The sequence below is a fragment of the Andrena cerasifolii genome, chromosome 15 (assembly GCF_050908995.1).
Source record: "Andrena cerasifolii isolate SP2316 chromosome 15, iyAndCera1_principal, whole genome shotgun sequence".
NCBI classification, from domain to species: Eukaryota; Metazoa; Arthropoda; class Insecta; order Hymenoptera; family Andrenidae; genus Andrena; species Andrena cerasifolii.
Window position 1 is genome coordinate 1,482,421 of NC_135132.1, and position 26,975 is coordinate 1,509,395.

General features: G+C 38.4%; 1 protein-coding gene across 6 annotated transcripts in view; it reads right to left on the reverse strand.

Annotated features, from left to right (window-relative positions):
• Positions 1-26,975, reverse strand: part of LOC143377162 (unconventional myosin-XVIIIa) — a 390,650-nt gene that overhangs the window by 206,704 nt on the left and 156,971 nt on the right. For all 6 annotated transcript variants that reach the window (XM_076828160.1, XM_076828159.1, XM_076828157.1 and 3 more), the window contains one exon: positions 10,485-10,952. In XM_076828160.1, the coding sequence (XP_076684275.1) occupies positions 10,485-10,952 (468 nt within the window). The remainder of the gene's footprint in view (positions 1-10,484; positions 10,953-26,975) is intronic.

Consider the following 26,975-nt stretch of genomic DNA (forward strand, 5'->3'; position numbering starts at 1 on the left):
AGATAATTATAAGTTTGCGAATATGATTATACCTCCTTCAAAATAATTAAGACAAATTATATCCGGTTATAAGAACCATTGTCTGTCAAATTTTTAAATATGTTTTAAGAATTACATGTAAACATAATTTTGTTTGAAAACGTTATAAAGGGCCTAATAATTAAAAAAAAAGATTATTCTTGTGACGTCCCACTATTTTTCGCGCAGTCGTAATTAGAGTTTTCCCCACAAATTACTCCAAATCTTCGCCAAAATCCCTGGAATTCAAATCTTACCCCTTTTTCCCAACTACCGACCACCTTGACGATGTACCTTAGCGGTCCCCATCTCAAGATGATCTACTACGAAATCCCCTTCCCTCCACGCCCTACGAGGCACAATCTCCTCCCTCACCTTCAAAGTCTAAACAAGTCCCTCGTCCCAAAAACCCTCTTACATCGAGACTACGTCTCACGGACCTCCCTACGACCCACCGAGTCAAAGCCACTCTTACCTCGTTCCAACCAAAACACCCAAACCACATTTAACTAGTTTGAGTCCCCCTTCTCGAGCGCCCCTCATAAAAACCCCGGAAATAATATTGCCAAGTCCTTTTCGAATGCCCTTTATAAAAACCCCGGAAGTCTTATTGCGACGCATATTTCGTGCATGAGTCACGGTGCATACCGCGCACACCCCTCATACCTAAACACCGTATAAATACAAGGGCCCCAGAGCCCGTAGCCCTCTTCTACGGAAAGCTCTTCTACGGAAAGCTCTTCTACGGAAATCTCTTCCATAGAAACAGTCTTAAGAACGTAACAATTTACTAAACGTGCATTAAAATCAGTGCAACCCCGTTCGACGAGAGATTCACTATCGACAATCACTGTAAGCGATTACAATTACTTATTTTACTATCGCATATCACCACCATCTATATTGTAACCAGCTCTACCCTTTCATATTTTTTCCTTATTGCTTTTCATATTCTTGTCCATTGCTAATACTCGCATATTTCATGTTCATCTATATATTGCTATTGATTACCATTATTTTAATGTTTTGTGCTAATGCTTAACGTCCTACGCATTATTATAATATTACCACATATGCTTTAAACTGAATAAACGTTCTTATTCTAAATAACGCTTCGAATTATTGTAGTGATCCTTCGGTTACGGAATTACCGAATCATAACAAGCTACTGCAACAGCTGATCTCGGTTCGCGAACTCCGGGATTTCTTACAGTGTTTTCAAGGCTTACTTTCGTATAGGCCTTGTACGACTATACCGTTACCTCTATTACAAAGAAATATAACGCGAGGTTTTTTATATTAATGAAACGGTAAATCCAATTATCAGAACTTTAAATACCCATGCTTGTGTCTAACGGGTGTCACTCTGGTGCTTGATTACTGCTTTAGCTTCCCTGGTTGCTTGTGCCGCAAAGCTGGTTTTCGTGCCAAAACTCCCATCGTTCCTAGTGCCGCGAAACTGGTTTTCGTGCAAAACTCCCATCGTTCCTAGTGCCGCGAAACTGGTTTTCGTGCCTAACTCCCATCGTTCCCAGTGCCGCGAAACTGGTTTTCGTGCCTAACGCCCATCGTTCCTAGTGCCGCGAAACTTGTTTTCGTGCCTAACTCCTGCCTCACTTTGTGCCGCGAAACTGGTTTTCGTGCCAAAGTCCTATCCTCCTTAGTGCCGCGAAGCTGGTTTTCGTGCCTAAACTCCCTCAACTAGCCTTGTGTCGCGAAACTGGTTTTCGTGCCAAGGCTTCCTCCCGATCTACCCCAACTATGTCATTCCCCTAAAAAGACCTTCACCCGGGACGTGACAATTGTTAAGGATAGATGGGAATAAAAATTGATATCCGCTCTAAATAACTACACTTATAATCGAACGAACGAGGCGAATGAAATATAATTGAACGATCAAACGAACTTACCTGTAAGTGAAGTTCGATCGCAATTATATGAAGAAGCCTCGTTCGAGAGATTACAACCTCACCCTAAGAGAAAAATAAAGTTTTTTCTTCGATCTCCCTAACCCCTCATTATTAATTAGCAATTTCTAGCTACTCTAAAGATATGAAGGTAGAGCGGAACGAGGAGAAGCGTTAGGGGAATCCCGGTTGTTGTTTTCTTTACTCTGAACGTAGTGACCTCTGGCGGGCATCGAAAGGACTACTACACTTGTAATCTCTCGAACGAGGCTTCTTCATATAATTGCGATCGAACTTCACTAACAGGTAAGTTTGATCGTTCAATTTTCTATGCAATATTTGAAATAACTACTCTGATGTTTTGCAATAAAATCATCGAGTTTCAACACCTAACTCATCCGGCCATAAATTTTCTTTGCAATATTCGAAATAACTACTCTGATTTTTTACAATAAAATCATGGATTTGCAATATCGGTAATCGAATTTCCAGATGTTCAAGATATTCTTCTGTTGTATATTCTATATCTACTAAATTGGATGTGTCAGTATTTGTCCATTGACAACATGAAATATATATAATAAAATGTTGTTCAAATAAGTCTTGCAATTTGTTACGCAGAGGTCCATGTCCTTGGCAATCTTTGCAATTATTCAAGTTGCAAGATTCACTAGAGACATCACAACGCATATTTGATAGTATCTCTTTGTATGTGTATGGAAAATTAAAGGATACAGGGAGCAATTTTTGGAGTTTCGCACCAGCAAGTAGTAATTTAACATTTTGATGTATAGCACATACACATACAGAATGTGTTCCACTGGCTCCTACAAGTATACACTCTTCAGGACGAAGCTGAGCAAATTTACTAAAGCCGATGTTTACCTACGGATTGTGTTCTTTAAAAAATGAATGCAATTCATTTAAGTTATTTAACAGCAAACGCTTTTGTGTATGCATTTTTAAACCGTCTCTTTTAACCGAAATACAGTCTTTTTTCCCGGGCATTATTCTACTGACTTCGTCACTCGAATAGAATAATTGCACCATGGATATGGTAGAATCAGATAATGGCACTCTTTCTTTCTTTTTGTCAAGGTAAGACAAAACACACTTTTTTAAATGTAACTGTTTGGCCACGGTTGCCATGTGCTTAGTACATCCTATTTCTTGCACCATTTGTCTAATACTCCACGATTGCGGAAGAATAGTGAGAAGATGTAACTGGTTGTCATAGTTTGTTAATTTACTGTACTTTTTCGCAATTCGGGTAACACTTCTTGCGAGAAATAATCGCGATCGTCGTCAGAAAAATTGTCTAATAATTTTCGTTTTACCGTTTCTTGCATATAATTTCAATTTTGCATTGCAATGTTACGCGATGAAAAATGTATCGAAGATATTGGCGATTGGTTAAAAATATTAAGCGTCTTATTCAGTGACCCAACAAATTATTTAAATGACGTATCAAATAAAAGAGACTTTAGTCTTATTCGTCATGAATAAGACTAACCCGAGTCAATTTTTAATCAGAGCGACCATGATTGAACTACCTTCAATCATGGGGATTCAATCATGATTGAATAAACAGTGTTGTATTCAATCGTATTTTAGTCGATTAAAGCTCGACTAACCTTGGCGAGCCTCGAGACTCGCGAGAGCCTTTGGTCGATGCCGCGCGAGGCCCGAGCCGAGCGACATTGTATCGTTCACCCGTCTAAACTGGCGCCTGGAGTTGCTCGAGATGTGTCATCGATTATACGGTAAGTGAATTTCTTTATTTTTCATTGTATCAATATGAGAGTGACACCAATAGTTTCTTGGCGTTCTCCCGATTAATTGGTCAGAAAATAATTTAAATCAGACTATTTTTAACAAAACGGGCTGTCAATCCGATTCAAGGTCCCGACTTTAAACAACCGAAAAAAATACTACCATATTGACTGAAGTGTTTTCTATAAAATAAGTATCTCTGTTGTTGGTAATTTGTATATTCAACGTTAAAAATAGCGGTGCGCCTCGTTCTAAGGTAAGCGAGCCGCGCGCTCTGCTATTAAGGCACGGTTATAAACATGTGTAATGCGCGCTGCAGAGCACCCTTGAAAGGGTCGATTTTAATGTGTAGACCAGGGGTGCACATTAAGTCTGCCCTAGGGCAGTCGATGCGCCCTCGAGCTCGACCGTAGTGTACTCACTCCCCACTCCTCGGTATAAGATCTCGTGGTGGAGAACTGTATGACTGCAGAAGCAGTATGCCCATTTTGTTTTCTCTAAGGAAAATATGGTATTGTCTCGAGCTTCCCATTGTTGCTCCAACGTAGTCACCGGAAAGGTCCTGTTTATGTTTTTATGACACCCCCAACAGCTATATGATGGCTTGGCCGCAACTGACATATACAGATCCGCCACTGTGTGTTAGCGATCTCAAGCGATGGGTCAAAATTGACCCAGGCACAGGCACAGGGTTAATCAAGATTTGAAAAATATGTTTAAATTTCTGTATGCAATAATACTAATTTTGTTCAAAGTAAGAGGGGTTTAAAAAAGTTTGATCCTGGCGAACATGATTCTGACTGTCGTAGTCATCTTAAACAAAACACGTACAATTTTTCTTAATCTATATGAGTGTGGTTATCGTGTGAACTAGAATGAAGTAATTATTTGCAAAAATCCAATTTTGCAACACAGGAAACTAACAAATGCTTCTCCTAAAAATTAATGTTTTCATTTGAAATACAACCATTTTTGTGCTTTTCAACATTTTTCATTCATTTTAGTCCATGCGATAACCATACTCGTATAGATTGAGAAAATTTTTGCGTTTTTTGTTTCAGATGATTACGACATCCAAAATCATGTTCCCCAGTAACAAATTTTTTTTCAAACCCTTCTTACTACTACCATTATAACTTTGGACCAAATTACTATTATTGCATACAAAAATTTGAACACAATTTTCAAATTTCAATTAATAAAAGTACGAAGTTTGGAATTATAATACTCAATACTTTTCTTTCAAAAATTCCCCAAAATGTGCCTTATTTTCAGATCGTCAAACTCTGGAGATCCCTGCGGCAACCTGTGTATTACACACCTAAACGCTCTGCTCTCACTACTCCAGCCGCTCCCCACTCCGTTGACCGACTCGCTTGTCCTTGAACGAGCTCAGAGCTCGAGCTCGAATGTGCGCTGGCGTCCGGAACTGGGGGGTGGGTCCTGTGCATGCCTGGTGTAGACTGGGGACGCGCAACGAGGGACCTCGTGCAACATGCAGCCGTGTACGCGAATGGTTGCGATTGTCGAAATCAGCGGAATGAATACAGTTTTCCGATTGTTGAAAAGCCTTTGGGCTCGGATTATCAGGAAAGACCCATCCACCCCACCGTTTTGCTTTCTTGCTGCGAGCGAGGACCTTCGGGCCCCAGTAGATCGCCCGTTGACAGCTGATAGCAATAAAACCGACGGGCCACATAAAATGTTCACGTTTTTGATAAGTGCTGATGAAAGTATTACCAATCGATTCCTCGTGTCTTCCCGATGAAAATGGCCCCAAAATGATATAATTCGGACCATAATTAAGGATATTACATGTGAAATTTATGTGCAGAATTGAAAGCCCGTTTCGTTAAAAATAGTCCGATTTCAATTATTTTCTGACCAATTAAGGGAAGAGGACACTGAAATTTAGAAATCCGAAAATATTTGAGACATGCGGAATTCATTTTAAGGGAAGGAAGTAGGTTTGAAGTAAAGCCCTTATGCCAGTCTGAACTCAGTTTTAATCATTGCTTTTCATAGAATTTACATTACGTTACAAAACTCAAGCATAACTTCAAAAATGTTCTTGCGCAAAGTGTGTGATGCCACAGCCTCCAGGTTTTGCAGCGAAGAAGGGTCCATAGTAAAGTAAAAAATTGTGTATCGAGAAGTTTCTACGTCTCATACTTTTTAAGCTAAAAATTATTGAATTTATTAAATGTCAACAATGCAAAATTTCATCAAATTTTTGAGGAACAGCAAGTGTAGCGCAAAGAGTTTTGCAGATTTCTTCATGCCGATACACAATTTTTTTGGTCTCATGTTGCTCTTGAAGCATGCCAAGCTGCAAGAGAATCAGACCAACAGTTTTGCGCAAGGAACATTAAATATATTAAAAAAGTAAGTTTTGAGATAAATGCATTTTAAATCTAAAGAGTAAATTCCAGACCATTTTTCCTTTATGTATAGTTTAAAATCCACCTGGTTGATACACATCCTCATCAATCTTGCGTCTCTTCCTCGCAGCAACAATTTTCTTTGTGTTTTGTTTCTTCTTTAAGCGCTTTCTTGTAGTAGATTGCTGTTGTGCACTGCAGGTTTCTCTTCTCTTGTCTCTAGCTATACTTATAGCTGAATTCAGTTGTTCGTATCGCACACATGTGGCAATACTTTGACATCACTTCATAATCCACAACGAGTCCTGTCATTATATCTATGACAAAAGCGATACCATGAAGGGAAGTATGCCCTCTCTTATCCCATGATCCATCGAATGACATCTGCGTATCGAGCACTTCACCTTCATCAACAGTGTGCATGTTTCTCACAACTTGACACCACTTCCGGAGATCACTTTCCCCGAATTCTTTATTTATTGCTTGAATTTTTTCAAGGTGTGTTTTTCATGCTGTTGATGAAAGCACATTAATACCGGTTTCCATTCCAAATCTTTCCATTGCAGCATAACCAGCTCCCACAGAGACAAAAGCATCCACCATTTTCCTATTTGTCAAGAAAGGAGGTCTTTTTGTGCTTTCATCGGTGCTTATTCTGGGACTGGTGTAAGTTTGCCAAATAATTTCCTCACAACTGGTACATCTTGCAGTCAATTTTCTTGTGAATCCCTATATGTAAAGTGACCAGATTTCCAAATTCAGAATTCAGGATGATAGGTCAAGGAGGGATAAAGAACTTTTTTTGTAAACACAAAAATATGTGTAAGGAATTTTCTATAGTTAGAAAACTAATCGAGGCAGAGTAACATTGTAATAATAAATGGGAAAAAATGTTTATAATTCAGGATAAAATGAAAATGATGAAAAGTGTGAAAATTTGGGATTATTCCGATATGTTTGAGAAGGATGGTCACTTTACCTGTACGTCAATATCCAGAATAATCATTTTTGAGTGGCAAACACTGCAAGTCCAGTTTTTGATCAACTCTTGAATTGTAGATCTGTGCACTATATAAAATTCATCCTGCACTTCAGAAACAGGTTTTTTCTTCATTATTTCTGAAGTATTCCAGCTTCTTAGTACTAGTCGCCTTCTCTTTTCCATTATCGAAATGAGCACTAGATGAAGAATCATCTATTGCAGGCTCTGTTGAGAAGAGAAATTGTCAAACGTTCAAACCATCGAGACTAGACAGGGCCATCGGCGTATCGTTGTGTGTAGGTTAAAGGATACGCGTCTGGTTTTCGTCAACTCAAGCGTAGGTCTGTTTTCCAATCGTTTATTATCGAGGTTAGAGTCATAGCCTAAGCCGGAACTGAAGTTCCCAGGGATTAAGGGTTCCACTCGAGTGGCCTCGCGTCGGCTTGTAAACTGTCGCCAATGCACCATCTTTGAGGTCATAAATTAGTTTACCGAAGTTTCTAGATTTTTCCTGAGCAGTTCCGAGATTTGGAAGGTCCCGTCCTCACGCCTCTCAACCATCCTCGCTATGGACACGCCTCCACCAATAGATAATTTATTTTACCACCTCTATGTTCTAACTCCACCAATAGATTTAGTTTTCCATCTCTGTAACTTTACGACTCCACCCCTGTGAGGAATTCTGGAGTCATCGGTCGCGAGCGAATGTGCCATCGCGGGCAGAAGCAAATTGGAGACACACTAAGAGACATCGAGCTCTGCTTGCGAGCAGAAGACGTGTCATAATACCTGTACGTTGTGAACTGAGTTTTGTGTTACTGAGTTCTTTTATTCCAAAATATAGACTAAGTATTTTGTTTTAAATTGTGTGCGGTGTTTTCCTCAATCACCCCCATCACCTGCTTCTCATTTTGGAACATCAGTTTCACATCTTTGGGCTCTTGCACGATATCACAGTGCAGGAGAAGTGGTCAGAGAATCGTGAAGCCTTACAAACTTCAACCAAAGCGACGCTCTGCCACAACAGGCTCATTTCTCTTCAATTTAGCAGCTACCGCCGCTTGTTTTGTTAAACGAATAGCACGCTTCACTCTACTCTTACTCTTGCGATATTTTCGGCTAATGAGGTCCATTTCACTCGTTTTACACAAGCTAATTTCACTGCACCGTAAAATCTCACTCTGTATTATCACGTAAACCGGAGTTCTGTAAGATTTAAAAAAATATGGTGCTTAGCGCCCGGAGAGACTGACCCCTGTCGGCAGCCACTGACCCTTTCGGGCCAGTTTAGAGAGTTACCTACTGTCAGTCACACACTGTACTTTGTAAGAAAGCGTTTGTAGTTTAGTAGGCGCAGTCAAATGGATTCTGTTACGAAACACGCGTGCGTTTTAGAATCGTGAAACGCATTTTGGCTATTAGAGAAAATAAACAATGTCAAGGCCACGCAGTTAATTTGGATTTCCCAAAACACTAGCCAGCGGTTGAACATACTCAAAGAGCTAAATAATAGAGAAATATACCGAAAAACGAAGGTTTTGGTTTTCGGCTCTTTCGCAAGGTTTTGGAAAAATAGGTTTTTCTGGCAGAAAGGCAACACTGAATGTCAAACCATGTTCTGTACGGTTGAACAAGGGTTCAAACTTGCCAAAAATGCAAAAAAAATTCTTCAAAATGGTCGGAAATCGCGATTTTTTCAGTGTCCTCTTCCCTTAATCGGCTGAACGCCAGAAATCCATTAGTGTCACTTTCATATTGATACGATGAAAAATAAAGAAATTCCCTTTCCGTATAATCGATGACACATCGCCGAGCAACTCCAGGCGCCAGTTTAGACGGGTGAACGATATAATGTCGCTCGGCTCGGGCCTCGCACGGCATCGACCAAAGGCTCTCGCGAGTATCGAGGCTCGCCAAGGTTAGTCGAGCTTTAATCGACTAAAATACAATTGAATACGAGAACACTGTTCATTCAATCATGATTGAATCCCCATGATTGAAGGTAGTTCAATCATGGCCGACGACTGAATCCCCATGATAGAAGTAGTTCAATCATGGCCGACGATTGAATCCCCATGATTTCAATCATGAGTGCTTCGATTAAAAATTGACTCGGGTTAGTCTTATTCATGAGTCTCGAATGAAATTTTCGTCTTTTAGTCGAACTCAATTTTTTATTTCAAATAATTTTTGCCCATCTCTGCTTTAAACGCTTGTAACTAACAAACGACGCCCCAGCCGTAATATCGTTACTCTTGATTTTCGCCTTATTCTGGTGTCTAGAATCATCCCTTGTATTTATTCCCACGTGTAGCCGAACCCTCTGTATAATCTAGGGTGTAATATACCGCTACAACGACCAAAAATAATTCTCACCTGTATTCAAGAAACGAAGACTCGCGTCAAGATGCTGGAATTGCATTTGGCATTAACTTGTTTTTTTCTGCAGAGTGATTTTTATTTTATCTAGTAAATAATTAAAATAATTGACAGACATTCTTAAAAAAAATGTATTGCATTCTTCTTCTCTTTTTAAATCTTCGAGGAAGTTTGCCATAATACCGTAATTGTATCTCTTTTTAATCCAATCACGGACCCAATATGTATGCCCCATTTTTATTTTTTTTTTTTTGCGAAAAGATTCAGTAAGCACAGGCTGAGGCTTTCATTATATTTTACATGACATATCTCAAACTCCAAATAAAAACAAGAGCATCTCTTTCAAAATAAGAAACAACCAAAAAAGAATCCACCACAAGAACAAATTCGCTACCACAAGATATTTGGATTGCATCGTGGAAACAACAAACAGTTCAAACCTGTTTCAACGGGCCAAAACTTTCGCGTGAGATGCCAGTTGATGAGAGATAACGTTAAAATTTGCCCAGTAGTGGAAACACATCGTGAAATAGTTGTCTCATGAGATTACCAATTCGCCACTGATATAATCCACAACTGGTGCACTAACGAGAAGTTAGAACTCTCAGCCGGAAAATCAGAACTTTTTCTGATCAACGGCACGTTTGACATTAACAGGCCCCCCACTATCAGAATAGGTAACAGCAGTATGCGCATGGTTCAGACGATCAGGTACCTCGGAGTGCATGTCGATATGGGTATGAGGGTTAACTCTCATGTCCATATGGTCAAAACGAAGTGCACCGAGAGGTTCAACGCACTGTCGGTTATGGCACGACAGGGTCTCAGGTATAATACCCTCAGGACTTTTTACAACGGTTTCTTTGTCCCCATCGCGACGTACAGTGCTGATGCACGCAGGTCTTATTATCGGCCCAAAGACAGGTTCTCCTGAGAATGACGAAGGCTTACAGAATAACATCTACAGCTACATAATTGCTGGGCGTAAAACATTCATAAAATTTGAAATACACATATTCGGCATGGCATTATTATTAAGCTTACCTTTACGGTGACGCTATTGGCAGAACTCTTGATCAGGTCGATGATTTCCTCGCGAGATTTGTCATCAACGTTGATCCCATTAACTTCGATTAATCTATCGCCAGGCAACAAACCAGTGTCATTACTGTGTTGTATCATCGAGCCAGGTTCGGCGAAGATCACCTGTCGCATCTGCACAACACCGTTCGCTGTTCGTTCGACAATCACAGCTCGTCGTAGCGAAAACCCGAAATCATTTCGCGGCGGTGGTTGCCGGTAAATTGTCAGCTCCCGTGGGTCAGGAAGCTCCAAAGGAATGATTTCGGGTAGTTGAAGGTCGACACCCTGATCTTCGAATGATGCTGATGATCGCCACCTCGAGAAACCTTGGGATTCCCCAACAGGCGACATACTGAACGGTGGCGTGGCAAAACTCGAATTTGTCGTGTCTGTTAACGAATCTGCTGACGGACTTGCGCTAGTTACCACCTGGAATAAGATAAATTGATCTTAGATTTCTGCTAAGGTAAGAAAACCAGTAAATAAACCAGCGCTGTCTGAAGTCGTGTACAAGTACACTCGGGGTTCTCCCACTATCGTCCACGTTGTCATGGACACCGCGCGACGCTAAAGAGGCGACCATGACAGACCAGCCGCTAGCCCGGCAAGCCTGTCATGGCAGCCTTTAGATCGTCGCGCGGTCTCCTTGGCAACGGAAGGCACGCTACGCGAAAGAAAGATTGGAAGGGGAAGCAGGCGCGTGAGGGGCCCCTACGCTGGACAACGCTGAAATAAACATACGAATATAAAGGACCAGTTTACGTTTACATTTATGTTTACGCTAATACAGAAGGTGTCTCTCTTTATAATCATTTTCAATTCCGAAGAAGTTGGTCCGATAGAAGTACAACAATATTTATTTATTATAATATGTTAATGTATAATACACTAATCACATAATTGTCATTAAAGGTATTATATGTATAACATAGAAAGAGAAGCTGTAACAAACTATGTCATTCGTTTGATTTAAGTTTGTGACAAACTATTGTTTACTTTCGGATTACATAATCCTTTGCGGTCTCCAGCCAGGATATTCCCAACACGGGAATTACCCATGCAGATACAATGCAAACTGATCTATTGCCCGATTTTCTAAAGAAGGCGCCTGGGCGGGGCCGTCGGCTGCGCGTGTGGTTCGGGAAAGAACCAATGCCCACTACGTACTTCATGCGACGTTGTCACGTTGCGTAGCAGATCAGAAGTCTCTTTCTATCTTGAATCGCAACTGTGTCTCTCTCACCGGCTCGATAAAACAGATTCCTTCACCTACAAGTCACTTCGCGCTAAATCGATCACATTTTTAGAGAATTTGATCAGAATACAATATTATTGTGAATAGTGAATCACATGAAATTATGGAAAGGTTTGTGTCATTGTTTAACGGGTTTTGAACTTGGTTATAAAATATAGGACTTTGAATTGTGCGATTTCTGTCTATGTCCATGAAAAGATGCTGTAGGTACTGTCGTTTGCTGAGAAGAAGAAACGTGGACGATACAAGGGGACAAGGAGGCTACTTTGCTCGTATTAGCTCCCGCCGCCTGTGTCCCGTTCGCTTACTTTGTATTCGTTGACGTTGTCGCGTTGGTCAATAGCGACAATACATGTGCCCTACCTCTAAGATTGTGTTAGAGAACGTGGGCCTATGGGGATATACCAATCCGACTGCCTCACTTCTGCCGGCATCATCTCAGCAAACGACAGTACTTATGAATTTTTATCTCAAAAGCTATCAACAGCAATGGGTTAATTTTGTTTCATTTTAATCGTGAAGAATTAACCCTTCGGAATAAAATTTTGAAATTGTATTTTTGCGATACAGAAATTTGTAGGCAAATGGTTTTCATAAATTTCGACATGAAATCGTTCTTTTAAACATGGCTTAACCCTTTCGCTACTATGGGCGACTATAGTTGCTCTCCACAAAACGTCATGTACATACGACGGGCGACTATAGTCGCTCTCCACAAAACTATTTTATTTTCCCAATCTGTTCAATATTCAATAACGTTCCGGATCCCATTAAAATACAATAGTAATATATTACTATTGTGTTTTGTTGTGTAAAAATATTAATTTCAATGTTTAATTAAAAATTTGTTTGTTGAGAAATTATAAATATCTTGTTTCAAAGAAAAGTCCCTTTTCTTCTAAAAACATGTCACGGCGGTGTTGCTCAGGCGTAAGACGTAAACCTGAACGTCGAAGACTGTCCAGTAAGACGATTTCAGGCTTGTATTCAGATGCGAACAATTTAAATAGGACATCTGTTTACATGACCTTTTTTTTTATTATTTAGATTAAACTTGTCGATTATCATTCTCCTCGTGGGTTTCAATGATTACCTTATTTAGATGTGCTGAAGCACTTATTCTGGGGCACCCTGTACAGTACCTACTTGCACCCTATCTGGATGAGGTGAAAGAAGGGAGCATCTTATTCATTAGAATTTTTCTAGAATTGAGGGGCTCAATGGAAAACAGTCACATGCCACATATGCATAAATTTTCATTTCTTCAATTATTTGTCATATAATTAATTCGTTCCTGTAATGTAGTCCACCAGTTCCTAATATAATAGCATGTACGTTTCACCGAGCAGAATCACATTAAATTTTCTTCACGTTGAAAAAAAAAACAAATCCGTATTGGAAAAGGGGCCCATGCCACTCGGCTCCTTGGAAACACCTGACAGATATTATATTATTTTCAAAATCGAGATAACAGATATGTAGAGAAATTAATCATTTATACAAAACAAACACAGAGATAAGTGATAAAATACGTTCTGATAATGCGAATAGATGGAAAGATAACGAAAGAAAAATATTAAGGAATAGTGATAAACAATATAGGTAGGTATATTATGGCGAAATAAAAAACAAAATTGAAAAAAAAATTCAGCTACAATTTGATAATGGTTGTCATTTACCAGACGAAAAACTGGCTACCTCATACTTGAAGGGGATACTGCAAGTACCGTTTAAAATAATTACAATTATGTACCGCATTTCCTATGAAAATAATTTTTCCTTCAATTTGCTTTCTTATGAAATAATAAAACGGTGGCCTTTTTCTACTGGGCCCCACAATTGTGTAGATGTTCTGATATTTTCTGATATGTTTCCACGCATTACTACACTTAATCCTGTTTTTAACTACTTTTATTTAACACGGTCTAGAAAAAAAAATGAATTCCCTTCTTGTCCGATTTGTTTTGATTGTAACTAGGTCCGATAAATCTGCCTTTTAAAAATCCTCACTTAATTTTAGTTCTAAGAAAAAATATTCCTACTTATTTTTCTAAGAAATTGCTCTCAATTAAAAAAAAATTAGACATTGCATTTTAAGGCTGCTGCACACTTGTCTGCCTTTTACGACTTACTTGACGGCAAATCAGTAACAACTATGGTCAGTCTTTATCTACAGTTGAGCCTGGAGCCAAAAATTAAAAAAAAATTAAAACCGACTTCAAGAAAAAAAAAATGCACTGAAAAGTAAAAAATAAGTTTTTTCCTCGTTTAATCTGACTTTCCATTTTTTATGTCGCCGCCTCGTCATTTGCATTGTGTATATCTGGCGCAGACTTCAAAAATATGGAGAGTTATGGATTAAATAAGGAAAAAATCTTATTTTTTATTTTTCAGAGCATTTAAATTTTTCTGAAGTCAGTTTTATTTATTTTTTATTTTTTACTTTTTAGTTATATAAGTTATATAACTACATTTATTTTTGAAAAAAATATGGGTAGGCCTACGAAAATAGCTGCACGTTAAAAAAAGAACCGTTTACTAGAAACGGATTTCTTATTTTTGGCGTAACTTCAAAACTACTTAACCGATTTTGATAAATCTTCCTCCATGACATAAGTTAATTGAAGCTAAACTGAATGCAACAAGTTTCACGAAAACCGGTCCAGTAAGTATGGACTTCGCGAACAAATATAATACATACGTACATACAAATCGAACGTAGAACCTCTTTCTTTTTGAAGCGGGTTAAAAATAAGGCTTTCGGTCAACACTAGGCTATTTATAGTCAAGTTTTTGGAATGTCAAAAATTATACGCAGATTTTTGATTACGCGGGGAGTTAACTTCCCTGACCCCCGCGTTGTTCAAGGGTCAATTCTGTTTTGCAGCGCGAAAAGCATCTAAATTTCAGTATTTCTGGTTGCTTCGTTGCTCGTGCTTTTAATGGCGTATTTACTATTCTCCGTAAAATGACGGAAACAATACCGGTCACTGTTCGGCGGCATGCCGCAACAGTATATATTTTTTTTATCAAATTGCCAAAGAGTTGCATTATAACTGTCGTTATTATTCTGGGTATGTCCTCTGGGACAAAACAAAGTAAAAAGAAGGCACTGGTGCATATTCCAGCCCTTTTATTTGGAGGATATAATAAAAAATGCCCTGACCACCAACCTCTATCTTCTTTCCTACTCCTACACCGTTTATTAAAACGGATATATATTTGGCACATGTCCGAATTTCTAATCCTTTTAGGAATATATTCGTACATTGAATTATAAAAAATAGATAAAAATAAGAATCGATTTTTTTTTTGACCGGGAAAATAAGTATGCCCCCTTGACAGGTTAACGATAATTGGCCCGGGTAGTCGATGACCCATGGGTAGACAAAATTACCCGGGTACCCGTGAGATACCTGGGTAGACAAAAATTACCCGACTACGCGGATAGACAGAAATTACCCGACTACTCGGGTAGACAGAAATTATCCGAGTGTCCGAACACCCGTGAGGCACCCGAGTAAATGAGATAGTTGAGAATTCCGATTTGACAGCCGATCGTCTTTCGACTTTCGATCAGTTTCGGCTAACATCAGTAACACGCTTCAAGCAATTAAATGTGACATTGTCTGCGTGTTACGATTATGAGAGGAGCCTTTTATGAATAACTGTAAATTATGTGCAGTACACGAAATACTGTACTTTAAATTCTCTAATAAATTTGCTGATGCATTCATGTTACTGGCATTGTCATGTACCACTGCAATTAATTTATTCGTAATGTTCCACCTTCCTACATTCCTATTTCTCATTATAACGGCTGTGACATATTCGGCGGTATGTCGTCGTGTCGTCCCAGCGTAATTACAGTTACTCACAAAATTGAGCGTACACATAGGTCGGTAATGAAAATTGACGAAAAAATGAATACAAACACACGTATTCAAAAATGAAAACACAATATATATTTTACTCGTATATTTTACTAAATAATTCGTACAAAAAAATCTAAATAAAATTGACTATTTGTCTATATTTAACAGAAATTATAAAAGTATACGTATTTTAGTGACACAAAATTGAGCGTGCACGTAGGGATTTTCACATTCCGCAGGTCTGTATTGGTTAGATGTTGGTACTATTGAAGAGGAAGTCCCGTGAAATGTCTTTCAAAGTTCGGTTGTTCAGGAAGTAGCGACAAAAAACTATCTGTTATCCGTAGATTGACGATTATAGTAGCAACGTGGCTAATAAGAGGAAGCAGACGGACATTTCAATACGAAATCTTATTGTAAAATTACATTCGCAAGGTAAATCCTTTCGTCAAGTAAGGAAAATAGTCGGCAGAACACGTTCTGCCGTACAAAAAATTATGAACAAATTTCAGTACGATGGAACAGTCCGAAATACGCCTGGCCAAGGAAGAAAGAAAATATTGTCGAACACTGTGTTGTGAGGTTGCCGGGGCTGAGATTCTCCCTGAGAATCTCGTCGGTTGCCGTGGCTGGTCTCTGAAGGGTCGTCCTCCGGGCTCCGATAGTACGGGTGTAGATGCCGGGAACGGGGATTCGGTATGAACCGAAGGTAGTGGATCTTTAGCCGGTTTAAGAGTTGGAATTCACCGTGGAGTGAACAAAGATTTATTGAGCTTGAACTGACAATGGCGCGGCGATCACGGTAGTGATCGCTAATCGATTCGCAAAAGTTGAGTGTGCCAGCCCCGTTTGGGCGATGGTTATATATGGCCATCGCTGTCCGATGACCCGTGGCTGTGCAACGTTCGTTATCCGCGCATCGTTCGCGGATTCCTTAGCATTGGGACACGTCTTGCGGGCTCGATGCTAAACGGTGGTTGTTTCACAACAACTGATGAACGATTCATTTGTCGACAAATTAAAACAAATCCGAGTACAAGTGTGCGGAAGTTAACGTTAGATGTTTCCTCATGTATAAATAAAGACGTCTTCGTAGAACATTAAGAAAAGAGGGATATAATGGCCGAGTCGCACGAAAGAAACCGTATATCTCCAAAGCAAGTAGGCAGAAACGCATAGAATTTGCAAAAACGTTTGTAAATTTTGACGAAAGTTTTCGGGGAAATGTTACATTCTCTGACGAGACTAAAATCAATTTTTTTGGACGGGATGGAAGGAAGCAAATCGTATGGCGACAGCTAAATACTGAGCACCACCATAGAAATACACGTCCAACGGTTAAACACGGAGGAGGATCCGTTATGTTATGGGGATGTACAGGGTTAGGCGATTGAAGTGTTACCAACTTCACACCGGTATATCTGGCAACGCGATATTGCCAACTATGTCAAATTCATACCAATGACAGCTGTTTATATTGTTTACAAGCTACCACAAGCATTTGCGTCTAAGTTTTATAGAACAAAAGTTATTCGAAATGGAATTCAAACGTAATAGTGTGATTGCGTTATATTTGAGTGGAAAATCACAACCAGCTATTGTTCGTGAGCTCAGGCATCTCAAAGTGAATAAAATGTTTGTGTATCGCACCATAAATCGTTATAATGATACAGGCAGCATTGCCAAACGCTATGGTGGTGGACGAAAACAAACAGCAACATCACCTGAAATGGTTCGGAAAGTGAAGGCTCGACTTGAACGAAATCCACGCCGTAGTGGTAATCAAATGGCCAAAGAACTGAAAATATCACAGCGAAGCATCCGACGCATATTCCAAAATGAGCTCAAGGTAAAGCCTTACAAGTTCCAAAAGGCACATGATCTTACACCAAAGCAAAAAAAAGTTAGACTCGAAAGAGCAAAGGAGTTGTTACGCTTGCACGAACGTGGCGAATTTCCAAACATTGTGTTCTCTGATGAGAAAAATTTCCCTATTGAGCAGTTCATAAACTCTCAAAATGATCGTGTTTACTTAACTGAACGCAGTTACGAAAATTTGAGCCTACGAACGGCAACCCGAAGTAATTTTCCATCTCAAGTAATGGTATGGGCAGCTGTGACCGCAGATGGACGCGGTCCAATCGTTTTCATCGAGCGTGGTGTCAAAGTCAATGCGACTTATTATCGGGAAAATGTTTTGGAAGCTGCTTTAAAGCCGTGGGCACGCAAACATTTCGGTCGTACACCATGGACATTCCAACAAGACTCGGCACCGGCTCATAAAGCTCGTGTGAACCAAGAATGGTTAAAAAACCATGTTCCACACTTCATTTCGTCCACACAATGGCTTTCGAATTCGCCAGATGCAAATCCGATGGACTATTCCATCTGGGCCATTTTGGAGAGCAAGGTGAGGACTAAAAAATATGCCAGTATGGATGCGCTGAAGAAAGCCATTGTACGGGAATGGGCCAAAATACCGCAAGATCATATTCGTGCAGCATGCAACTCATTTTTTAATCGTTTGAAGGCCATAGTCAAGGCAAAAGGTGGCCACATCGAGCTAAAGTGAATGGATTCTAAAATTTTTATTATTTCCACACATTTTTGTAATTTGAATCAATAAAAAATAATTTCACCCAAAAAAAATATGGTCGTTTGAATAGGTAACAGTTCAATCGCCTAACCCTGTATAGGTGCAAATGATACCGGAATTATCGAATACATAGATGGCATAATGGACAAAATTAAGTACTTAAATATCTTAAAAAAGAATCTAATAGATTCAGCAGAAAAATTAAAAATGTCGCGAGTGTATTACTTTCAACAAGATAATGATCCAAAGCATTCGTCATATATAGTTCAATTATGGTTGCTGTATAACATCCCAAAGATGCTAAAAACACCTCTCCAGTCACCTGATCTGAATCCCATCGAGAATGTCAGGGGAGAAATAAAATCGAGGATTGCAAATAACAATTTTACGAATATAGAAGATTTCAAACGAAAGTTGAAAGAAGAATGGGAAAAATTCCTCCTTCTTTAATAAAACACCTAATTTATTCTATGCCACGTCGCTTACAAGCCGTAATTGATGGCAGGGGATATGCGACAAAGTATTAATAAATGAAACGATATAGTATAAGTTTGTAAATAGTATTTTAATAAGGTGTACGCTCAATTTTGAGTCACTAAAATACGTGTACTTTTACCATTTTTTGTTAAATATAGACCAATAGTCCATTTTATTTAGAATTTTTTTTACGTATTATTTGGTAAAATATACGAATAATATATATATTGTGTTTTCATTTTTGAATAAGCGTGTTTGTATTCATTTTCCCGCCAATTTTCGTTACCAACCTAAGTGTACGCTCAATTTTCTGAGTAACTGTATGTACATCATGCGTGGAAAATGTGAAAATTTTTAGCTCCCAATTATCTGTTATAAAATGCGCCGTTGGGGATAAATAGGAATATTGCGAACGTCGACAGTTCGCAATTTTCACATTCTGATCAAAAGACATTCTAGGTATCATAGTCGTAATTTCACAATCATAACGCGCAGACAATGTCACATTTAATTGCTTGAAGTTTATTCCGTGCATTGGTGATGTTGGCCGAAAATGATCGATAGTCGAAAGAGGATCGGCTGTCAAATCAGAATTCTCAACTAATTCATTTACTCGGGTATGTCATGCATACCCAGGTAGCCGGGTAATTTCTGTCTACCCGGGTAGCCGGGTAATTTCTGTCTACCCGGGTAGCCGGGTAATTTCTGTCTACCCGGGTAGCCCGGTAATTTCTGTATACCCGGTAGCCGGGTAATTCCTGTCTACCCGGGTATTTCACGGGTCGGGTAGTAATAGCTCTATTGTAAACTGATTCCAGTGTGAACGTTGGGTACAACATGAAAATGGTAAAGGCATCCGCGCGCTCCCCCAATTCTGTGACAAAAAGCATGGGGACTTTAGGGCCAGTATTCATAGTCGCTATTTATTCTTAAGCAAAACCAGCGGCCGTAGCCGTGCACAGTGGTCCAAGAGCACCTAAAAAGTGGCCAAAAACAAGATAGAAAATTTCCGTAAGGAAAATTTATCACCATTTTCAGGACTAGTTGCAGTGCATGTAGACAAAATGTTTTGTGGATTTAACCATTCCTGCTCCATTGGCATTGGTTTTATGTTGACAAATGTATTAAAATGAGTGATATGTCTGTTCATTATAATATCAATGTTTTTCATTAATTTATGTTCAATTTATGGAATTTTATTGTTATATATATATTTGTAAATATATATCAATTAAGAATAACACAGACAAGTTATGAGAGTTGAAAGGAAATTGTAATATTCAATTCCTTATCGTTGCACTATAATCATATTTCGCAGAATGTTTACCTTTCGATTCACCATTCTCCAAGATTCCACCTCTTATAAAGAAAAATAAAGCCTGAGTGTACTATATGTAATGTATACTTTAATGTAAAACTGCTACTTTTTGCTACTTTTGTTGTTTAAATTAAATTAATGTTATAAACGAACTACCGTGCGCGTATAGGTGGCCGCAAAATGCAGCAGGCTAAATTTACAATTACAGGTGTGTCTGCCCAGACTAAATATGTACATTTAATTATCTATTACTCTTTCATACATCGTTATTATCTGTTAATGACATTATTTTTTAAATTTTGTCTGTTTCTTAATCACGGAACTAAAATCGCATTCAACGGAAACGCCTGTGTATCCTTACTTCTCACTGCTTATACTTCAATACAATGTATCAGTTTTGTCAAGAAACTCGACCAGTCGAGTTGTCGAGTCTTTTAGTTGATCAGTTGCATCCAAGCAGATCAGTTTGAAAAACGAAAAGAAAAGTATACTCGGAGTGTGTAATAATTGTAAAAGTGTTTTTTGACATTATTAATAATTTCCTTTCGGACGAGATTTTTTCCATATTAAAGAATAATTTTATTATTATTGTAGAATTTCATACATAGTACCAACTAAAGTATAGGCTTTATAGAATTAAGGCTAGACTAGGGTAAATTATTAAGTATATAATAATGGTTAAATTTACGAAACGACAAATTCTGGAATATGTTCCCCCAAAAGCAAATCTATCAGAAGCTATTAATTATATTCTGAAAGAATTGAATATTGTCTTGGAAGATGCTTGTCCACAGGATGTGCAGCGTTTGAGAGCTGCTCTTTCGACTTTAAGAACGAAACGAAATAAGAAATTTCAAGAGGCACGTCGAATTAAAGAGAAATTCGAAAAAAGAAATTCTAGTTGGCTAGATTCCGAGTTTGTAATTCCCAACATTACAATTAATGATGAAAATCAACAACCTACTTCTTCTTTTTCGAGAGTAGGTCGACTGTCTTTATCATTTGAAAATAAATCGGATCGTTCAAAGAGACGAGAGGCTGCAAACATAAGCAAATGCCTTAATCACAACCCACAAAGAATATTACAGGCATGTCGTTATGCAGCTAAATTATCTAAAGAAAAAGATTTGTGTGCTATTTTGAAAGAAATTTTTAAAAGCCCGGAACAACCAAGAAAAATTAGAAAACTGTTAGATACAAATATAGCTCCTGTAACTAAGAAACCTGAAGAAGCTTTAGCATTTCTTTTGGATAACCGTATGTCAAAAAATGTATACACCAATATGCGTTTAGAAGTAAAAGAACCTTTAATGATTTGTCGAATAAACGAATGGCACTTTTTTACCAAACAACAACGCACTTATGCACGAGATAAGTCCAACTGTTTGATAAGTCAAACTGTACTCAATATGCGATTTTGAATTTTAGGTTTTTAACATCGGATTAGTCATCAGCGACCTCGAAAACCCCTAAATAATAAGTTTCATAAATATCTGATGAAATCTTGAATTTTGGCCACTTTTTCGGTGCATCTGGACCACTGTGCCGTGATGGAAAACACCGGTTCTCGTTAGATCACCGAAGTTAAGTATCACGGGGCGGTGTACTGGGGAAAGATGGGAGACCACCTTTCCCCCGGTGCGCTGCTGCTGCTGGGACCCGATGGAGAGAGGAGGGATAAAAAAAATGGGACTATAGTTCGTTGGGCAATATAAGCAAAAATAAGCTTGAAACGCCATCCTGCTTAAAACGCAGGAAAACAATAAAAACAAACAAACATTCTTAAGCAAATCCTTAAGTATGCGGCATCCTCTACTATCCAGCAGCTAGTAAAGGATGCCGAATGCTTAAGCGTTTGCTTAAGAATAAGTAGCGACTATGAATACCGGCCTAGGTCTGTCCTACACTTCGTCTGTTATAGCAACTTCACGTCAGTACCTAACAAAAGTATAAAAACTTGATTGTCATAATTTTTTCAAGATCAATCCATTTAACATATTTTGTATTACCGAATTAATGAACAGTATGGATTTCCTTAAACGTTATTTTCTCCTTCGCAGGACTGTATAAAAATGATTTGAAAACTATTGAAAATAAGAAAGTTACTGCGGCAAGGGTTAAACAATCCGAAAATTCTACCGGAAAAAACAATAACAACATCCCCTAGGTGGTTGTTATTTGCTTACAAGTGATGATGGAATGCGTGTTCAATCGTCGCAATTTCTTAAAATGACTTTCGTCTGTTTATCGCAAATATTATATCATTTTAAATAATTGTTTCTTCGGAAAACAAATACTATGGATTTATTTAGTCTTAAAGAACTGATATGTAAGATATTGTCAGAACATATTTACGTAATTTACTTCAAGGTTTCCAAAGTAGACTTGATTTCTTTATATGAAACGATATGCTTTTGTTACCATGTTCTCGGAACTGACAAGACGATAAAGTGATCTGAACATGACATACTGACCGTTAGTTGACTTCAAAGCAGAAAATTCCATATGAAATCGGTCGCAAGTGAGAGATAAAGTGAGATACTGATTCGTACTCGTCGCTTTCTTCCTCTTTCGCCGTTCACTTGCACTCGCGACAGACTGAGTGATAAATTTTCTGGTCCAAGGTCATAGGAACATCAATGCATCATTCGGTGAATAAAAATATTGTGATAGTCAACTAAATACACATGCAGCTCACCCTTCTGAGTCATCCTGTTTTTCAATAGCTAGTCGTAAGTACCCACATTTTCCGATAACTTTCACCGATACTAGTCATCCGCGCATTTCACGACAACATCCTTCAACCTTTGCACCCTTACGCAACAACCCCTCCAGCTCTAGTTAGTACCTTAGGCCCAAGACCGCAAGACATACAGTCGGTGTAAAAAGTATTCGTACAGCGACCAATTTAAAGTAAAACTTTGTATATCCATGTCAGTAATAAATTCTTCGATGTTTGTAAAATAGATTTTGTGTAAACAAAATTTGATTCCCTTTAATATTTACAAAGATATGAACAATAAAATATATATAAAAAAAAAATTATGTTAAACGATTTTATTAAAAATGTAGTAAAAACTAAATTAAAATGTACTAAAAACTAAAAAATAATTCTTTTCTTGTACTTCAATTTTGATGGTGTTAATGTAACCTTAAATAAAATCGTGGTATGATCACCTTAAGCGGAGGTTCCGGCCTAGAGCCCCAAAAAATAGGTAATATTTATGAATTAATTAAAGAAAAACTACTATATATAATTTAATGGGATTTTTTGCACTGTATTAAGGATGTCTTAAATTATAGAAATATATTTTTCGTTTTATAATTAATCATTACAGACGGCACTGGGGAGTCGTTAAAGTCAAGGCGTCAAAAAAATCATCCAAATCGGTGGGACCTGTATCTCCAAAAGTTATTATCCGATTCGACTGAAACTTCTTTTATTTTAAAGAATATACTTCTGGCTAGGGGGGGGGCAGACAAAAATACAAAAATGACATTTTTTAGAAAATAACGATACTTGAAATTTGAAATCACTTTTTCCCTATATTGTTCGTCATTTTCACGCCTTTAAAAATTATAAATTTTCACTATTTTGTAATTTTGTCTAATATCCCCCCTAGCCAGAAGTATATGCTTCAAAGTAAAAAAAGTTTCAGTCAAATCGGTTAATAACTTTTGGAGATACAGGTCCCACCGTTTTGAGAACACTGTTTCGAGAAAAACGCGTTTAAAGTTTCGGTTGTTACCCATGCATTTGCCGCTACTCAAATGCCTATAACTTCAGGAATATTGCGAATTTCAACAAATCCTTTTAAACAAGTATTCGTAAAAAAAAAATCGACTTTCAGACCGGAACCTCTCCTTAATACTTTAACTTCTGGTTGCACATGGTACCCCACGATTTTATTTAAAGTGATATTAACACCCTCGAAATTGAAGTACAAGAAAAGAATTATTTTTTGAGTTTTTAGTTTTTAGTGTTTGTGGATTTACATTTCACAGCTCAGACTTCTTTACAAATATCTTTCATTGCTGTATACAGTTTAACAGTTTGCTAAACGTTGTAGTGCTACAGTCACTAAAAAATAATTCTTTTCTTGTACTACAATTTCTACTACGAACGCCTGCAAAGTTTTAGTTGTACTATTCGTACATACGTGACGGATCATTTCTCGATAAGTTGTGTATTTTCGGTAATCGCGATGCGACTAGCGCCCCGAACGCAGCGGCTTTTTGTCGTTTTCGTAAAGAACGCGAATGGCTCATTTCAAGTAGTTTGGATTTGAGGTTATCGGTTATATTTATTGATGACGGGGTAATTTTTTCACCCACTTGGGTTTAATTTTTTTTTTAAATATTGTATTGTCATGCAAACTACGCACGCCTGTAAAGTTTCAAGACAATTGGATAGTTGGAAGTGGGTTAAATTTGAGTTGCCAGATTTGAACCATACAAACATACAAACCACGGTGTAATAGATAGGTGTTCCGACTCCTTTTCAGAATGTGCGACTGTTTCGTCCTAGTTCTTATAGCGGCCACTAGATTGGCGCTCAAGCAGAAAAGGCTGACTTTTTGCGCATAATACTACTAAAAGCTGTACTACTACAATCACATAAATGCATGCGTACATGGATTTCTCATCACGACGCCTCTCGCGACGACCAGAGGAACCAAACAGAAATCGGCACAGAAAATCGCTGGGGTAAAGGTGCTGAGTCAGAATACCTGTCTATTACACCGTGATACAAACAAACAAACAAACAAACAGAGGACCGAAGCTAAATAAGATCGTTTAAAAACAGATAAACGTGCAGAAATGGACGCGCAAAAAGTATTCGTACAGTTGAATAAAGAATTAATAAACTATAGATATAAACTAAATATTTAATGTTTTAATAATTTGTGGGAGTGCCTTTTGATTTTATAACAGCTTCGAAGCTACTTGGTATGGAATTTACTAAGTTGGATGTTATAGCAGGCTGTATTTTACACTGCTCCTCTGGCAGAGTTGCTTTTAAACATTCTTTAGATGTAATATTATGATTACGTATTTTTTTGTCCAGAGAATCCCATAGATGCTCTATGGGATTGATATGTGGTGATTATGAAGGCGTTATCAAATGTATTGGTGTGTTATATAAAACCATTTGCCTAGTATTACATGCAGAATGCTTTGGATCATTTACATGGGTAAATATAAAATAGTCATTAAGAAGGTAGACACAAGTAATGCAGCGCGCTGTATACCGACACAATCTGGCCCGAAACATGGGTTCCGGATTTTTCGTTTTTCGTCCTAATATGAGCAGATTTTGGGCTGGGCGAGGTCTCATTCGAAAGAGGAAGGTTCAATGCGGAGCGCTCTGCTCATGGTTCAACGAGATTGTGTTGATATGTAATAATATCAGTGTCCAAAGTAAAGCAAAAGTCGACAAAATATACCCGCAGAATCCAAGCATTTTTAGGTCACTAAAAGAGTTTTGTGACTCAAACGGTGAGCAGAGCGCTCCGCATTGAATCTTCTTCTTTCGAACGAGACCTCTCCCAGGTCAAAATCTGCTCATATAAGAACGAAAAACGAAAAATCGTGACTGCATTCCCAAATCAGAGTTCCGCCATATTGGCGATAATACAGAGCAAGTCACTTGACAAATTTAGTTGAGGTAGTAGATACGAGATGGCGCCTACTCGGGAGGACTGCCAACGTGGATTCATAACAAAACTGAAGCGATAGCTGGATATACGAGCCATAATAAAAGCATGATGGAGTCAATGTATGCATTTTCGGACGATTGTAAGTTAGGTTATATTCATTTTAGGCAGACATTGACATAAGAATTGCTGGGAATTGTATACATTTACTAAATTAACGCTTTTACCGTTACATACACATCACTTGAAATCACTGTCGTATTTATGTCATAGTAATTCAGGCAGTTAGAACAACAACGGACTAACCTACATTAAAAAAAAATTCATATTGTACATCGATGGCTTACAATTAGTGCACACATATTGTATGTCCACTTTTAGCGTTTTTGAGAGAAACAGGTTCAAACATTCAATGGTACTTTATAATTACATAAATACTTTTTGCATTATTGTAATATACCCTGATAGCCAGATCTGGGCAGCAGAATCTGACGTCAGAACTGCAGCAGTCTGTGTCCGCATTTGGCTGCGTTCTGATGTGCAGAGCCTGAGGTGCAGTGCCTGATGTCAGATGGACAGCAGATTTCGCCGTCTGCTAGGCACAGCAACAGCGCCATCTGTAGGCAATTGCTGGGTAATTCTGGATCTCAGATGGCGCTGTTGCTGTGCCTAGCAGACGGCGAAATCTGCTGTCGATCTGCTGTCGATCTGCTGTCCATCTGACATCAGGCACTGCACCTCAGGCTCTGCACATCAGAATGCACCCAAATGCGGACACAGACTGCTGCAGTTCTGACGTCAGATTCTGCTGCCCAGATCTGGCTATCAGGGTAGGTATCACTGAAAGTATGTAATTAGTAGTATAAGTTAGAATCTGCAAAATTATAATAATAACTCGACAATAATGCTTGGAAGTTGGACATGCTATTGTAACCAAGTACAGAGGAGGACATACTATACTGAAGATGCTACATAAAAATGATAGAAAGGAATAATACTGGAAATAATCTCACTTCAATATTATATTTATTTTTAAAGTAACAGGAATAAAAAAGTAATTCGCGGTAGATATAGGAAGACTTTTTAGCATCCTTTCAAAACATTATTATTACGCTCTAACAGTATCTGTAGGAAATCGGGTATAGCAATTAGGTTATATTTTCTGTCACTTCGGTGACAGAAAATCCGTTCATGAAATCCGCTACTGAAAATGCGCAGGCTGGATGCGCGTGATTATTATGTGGTCGGCTCCTCAAAGTGACAGAAAATATAAC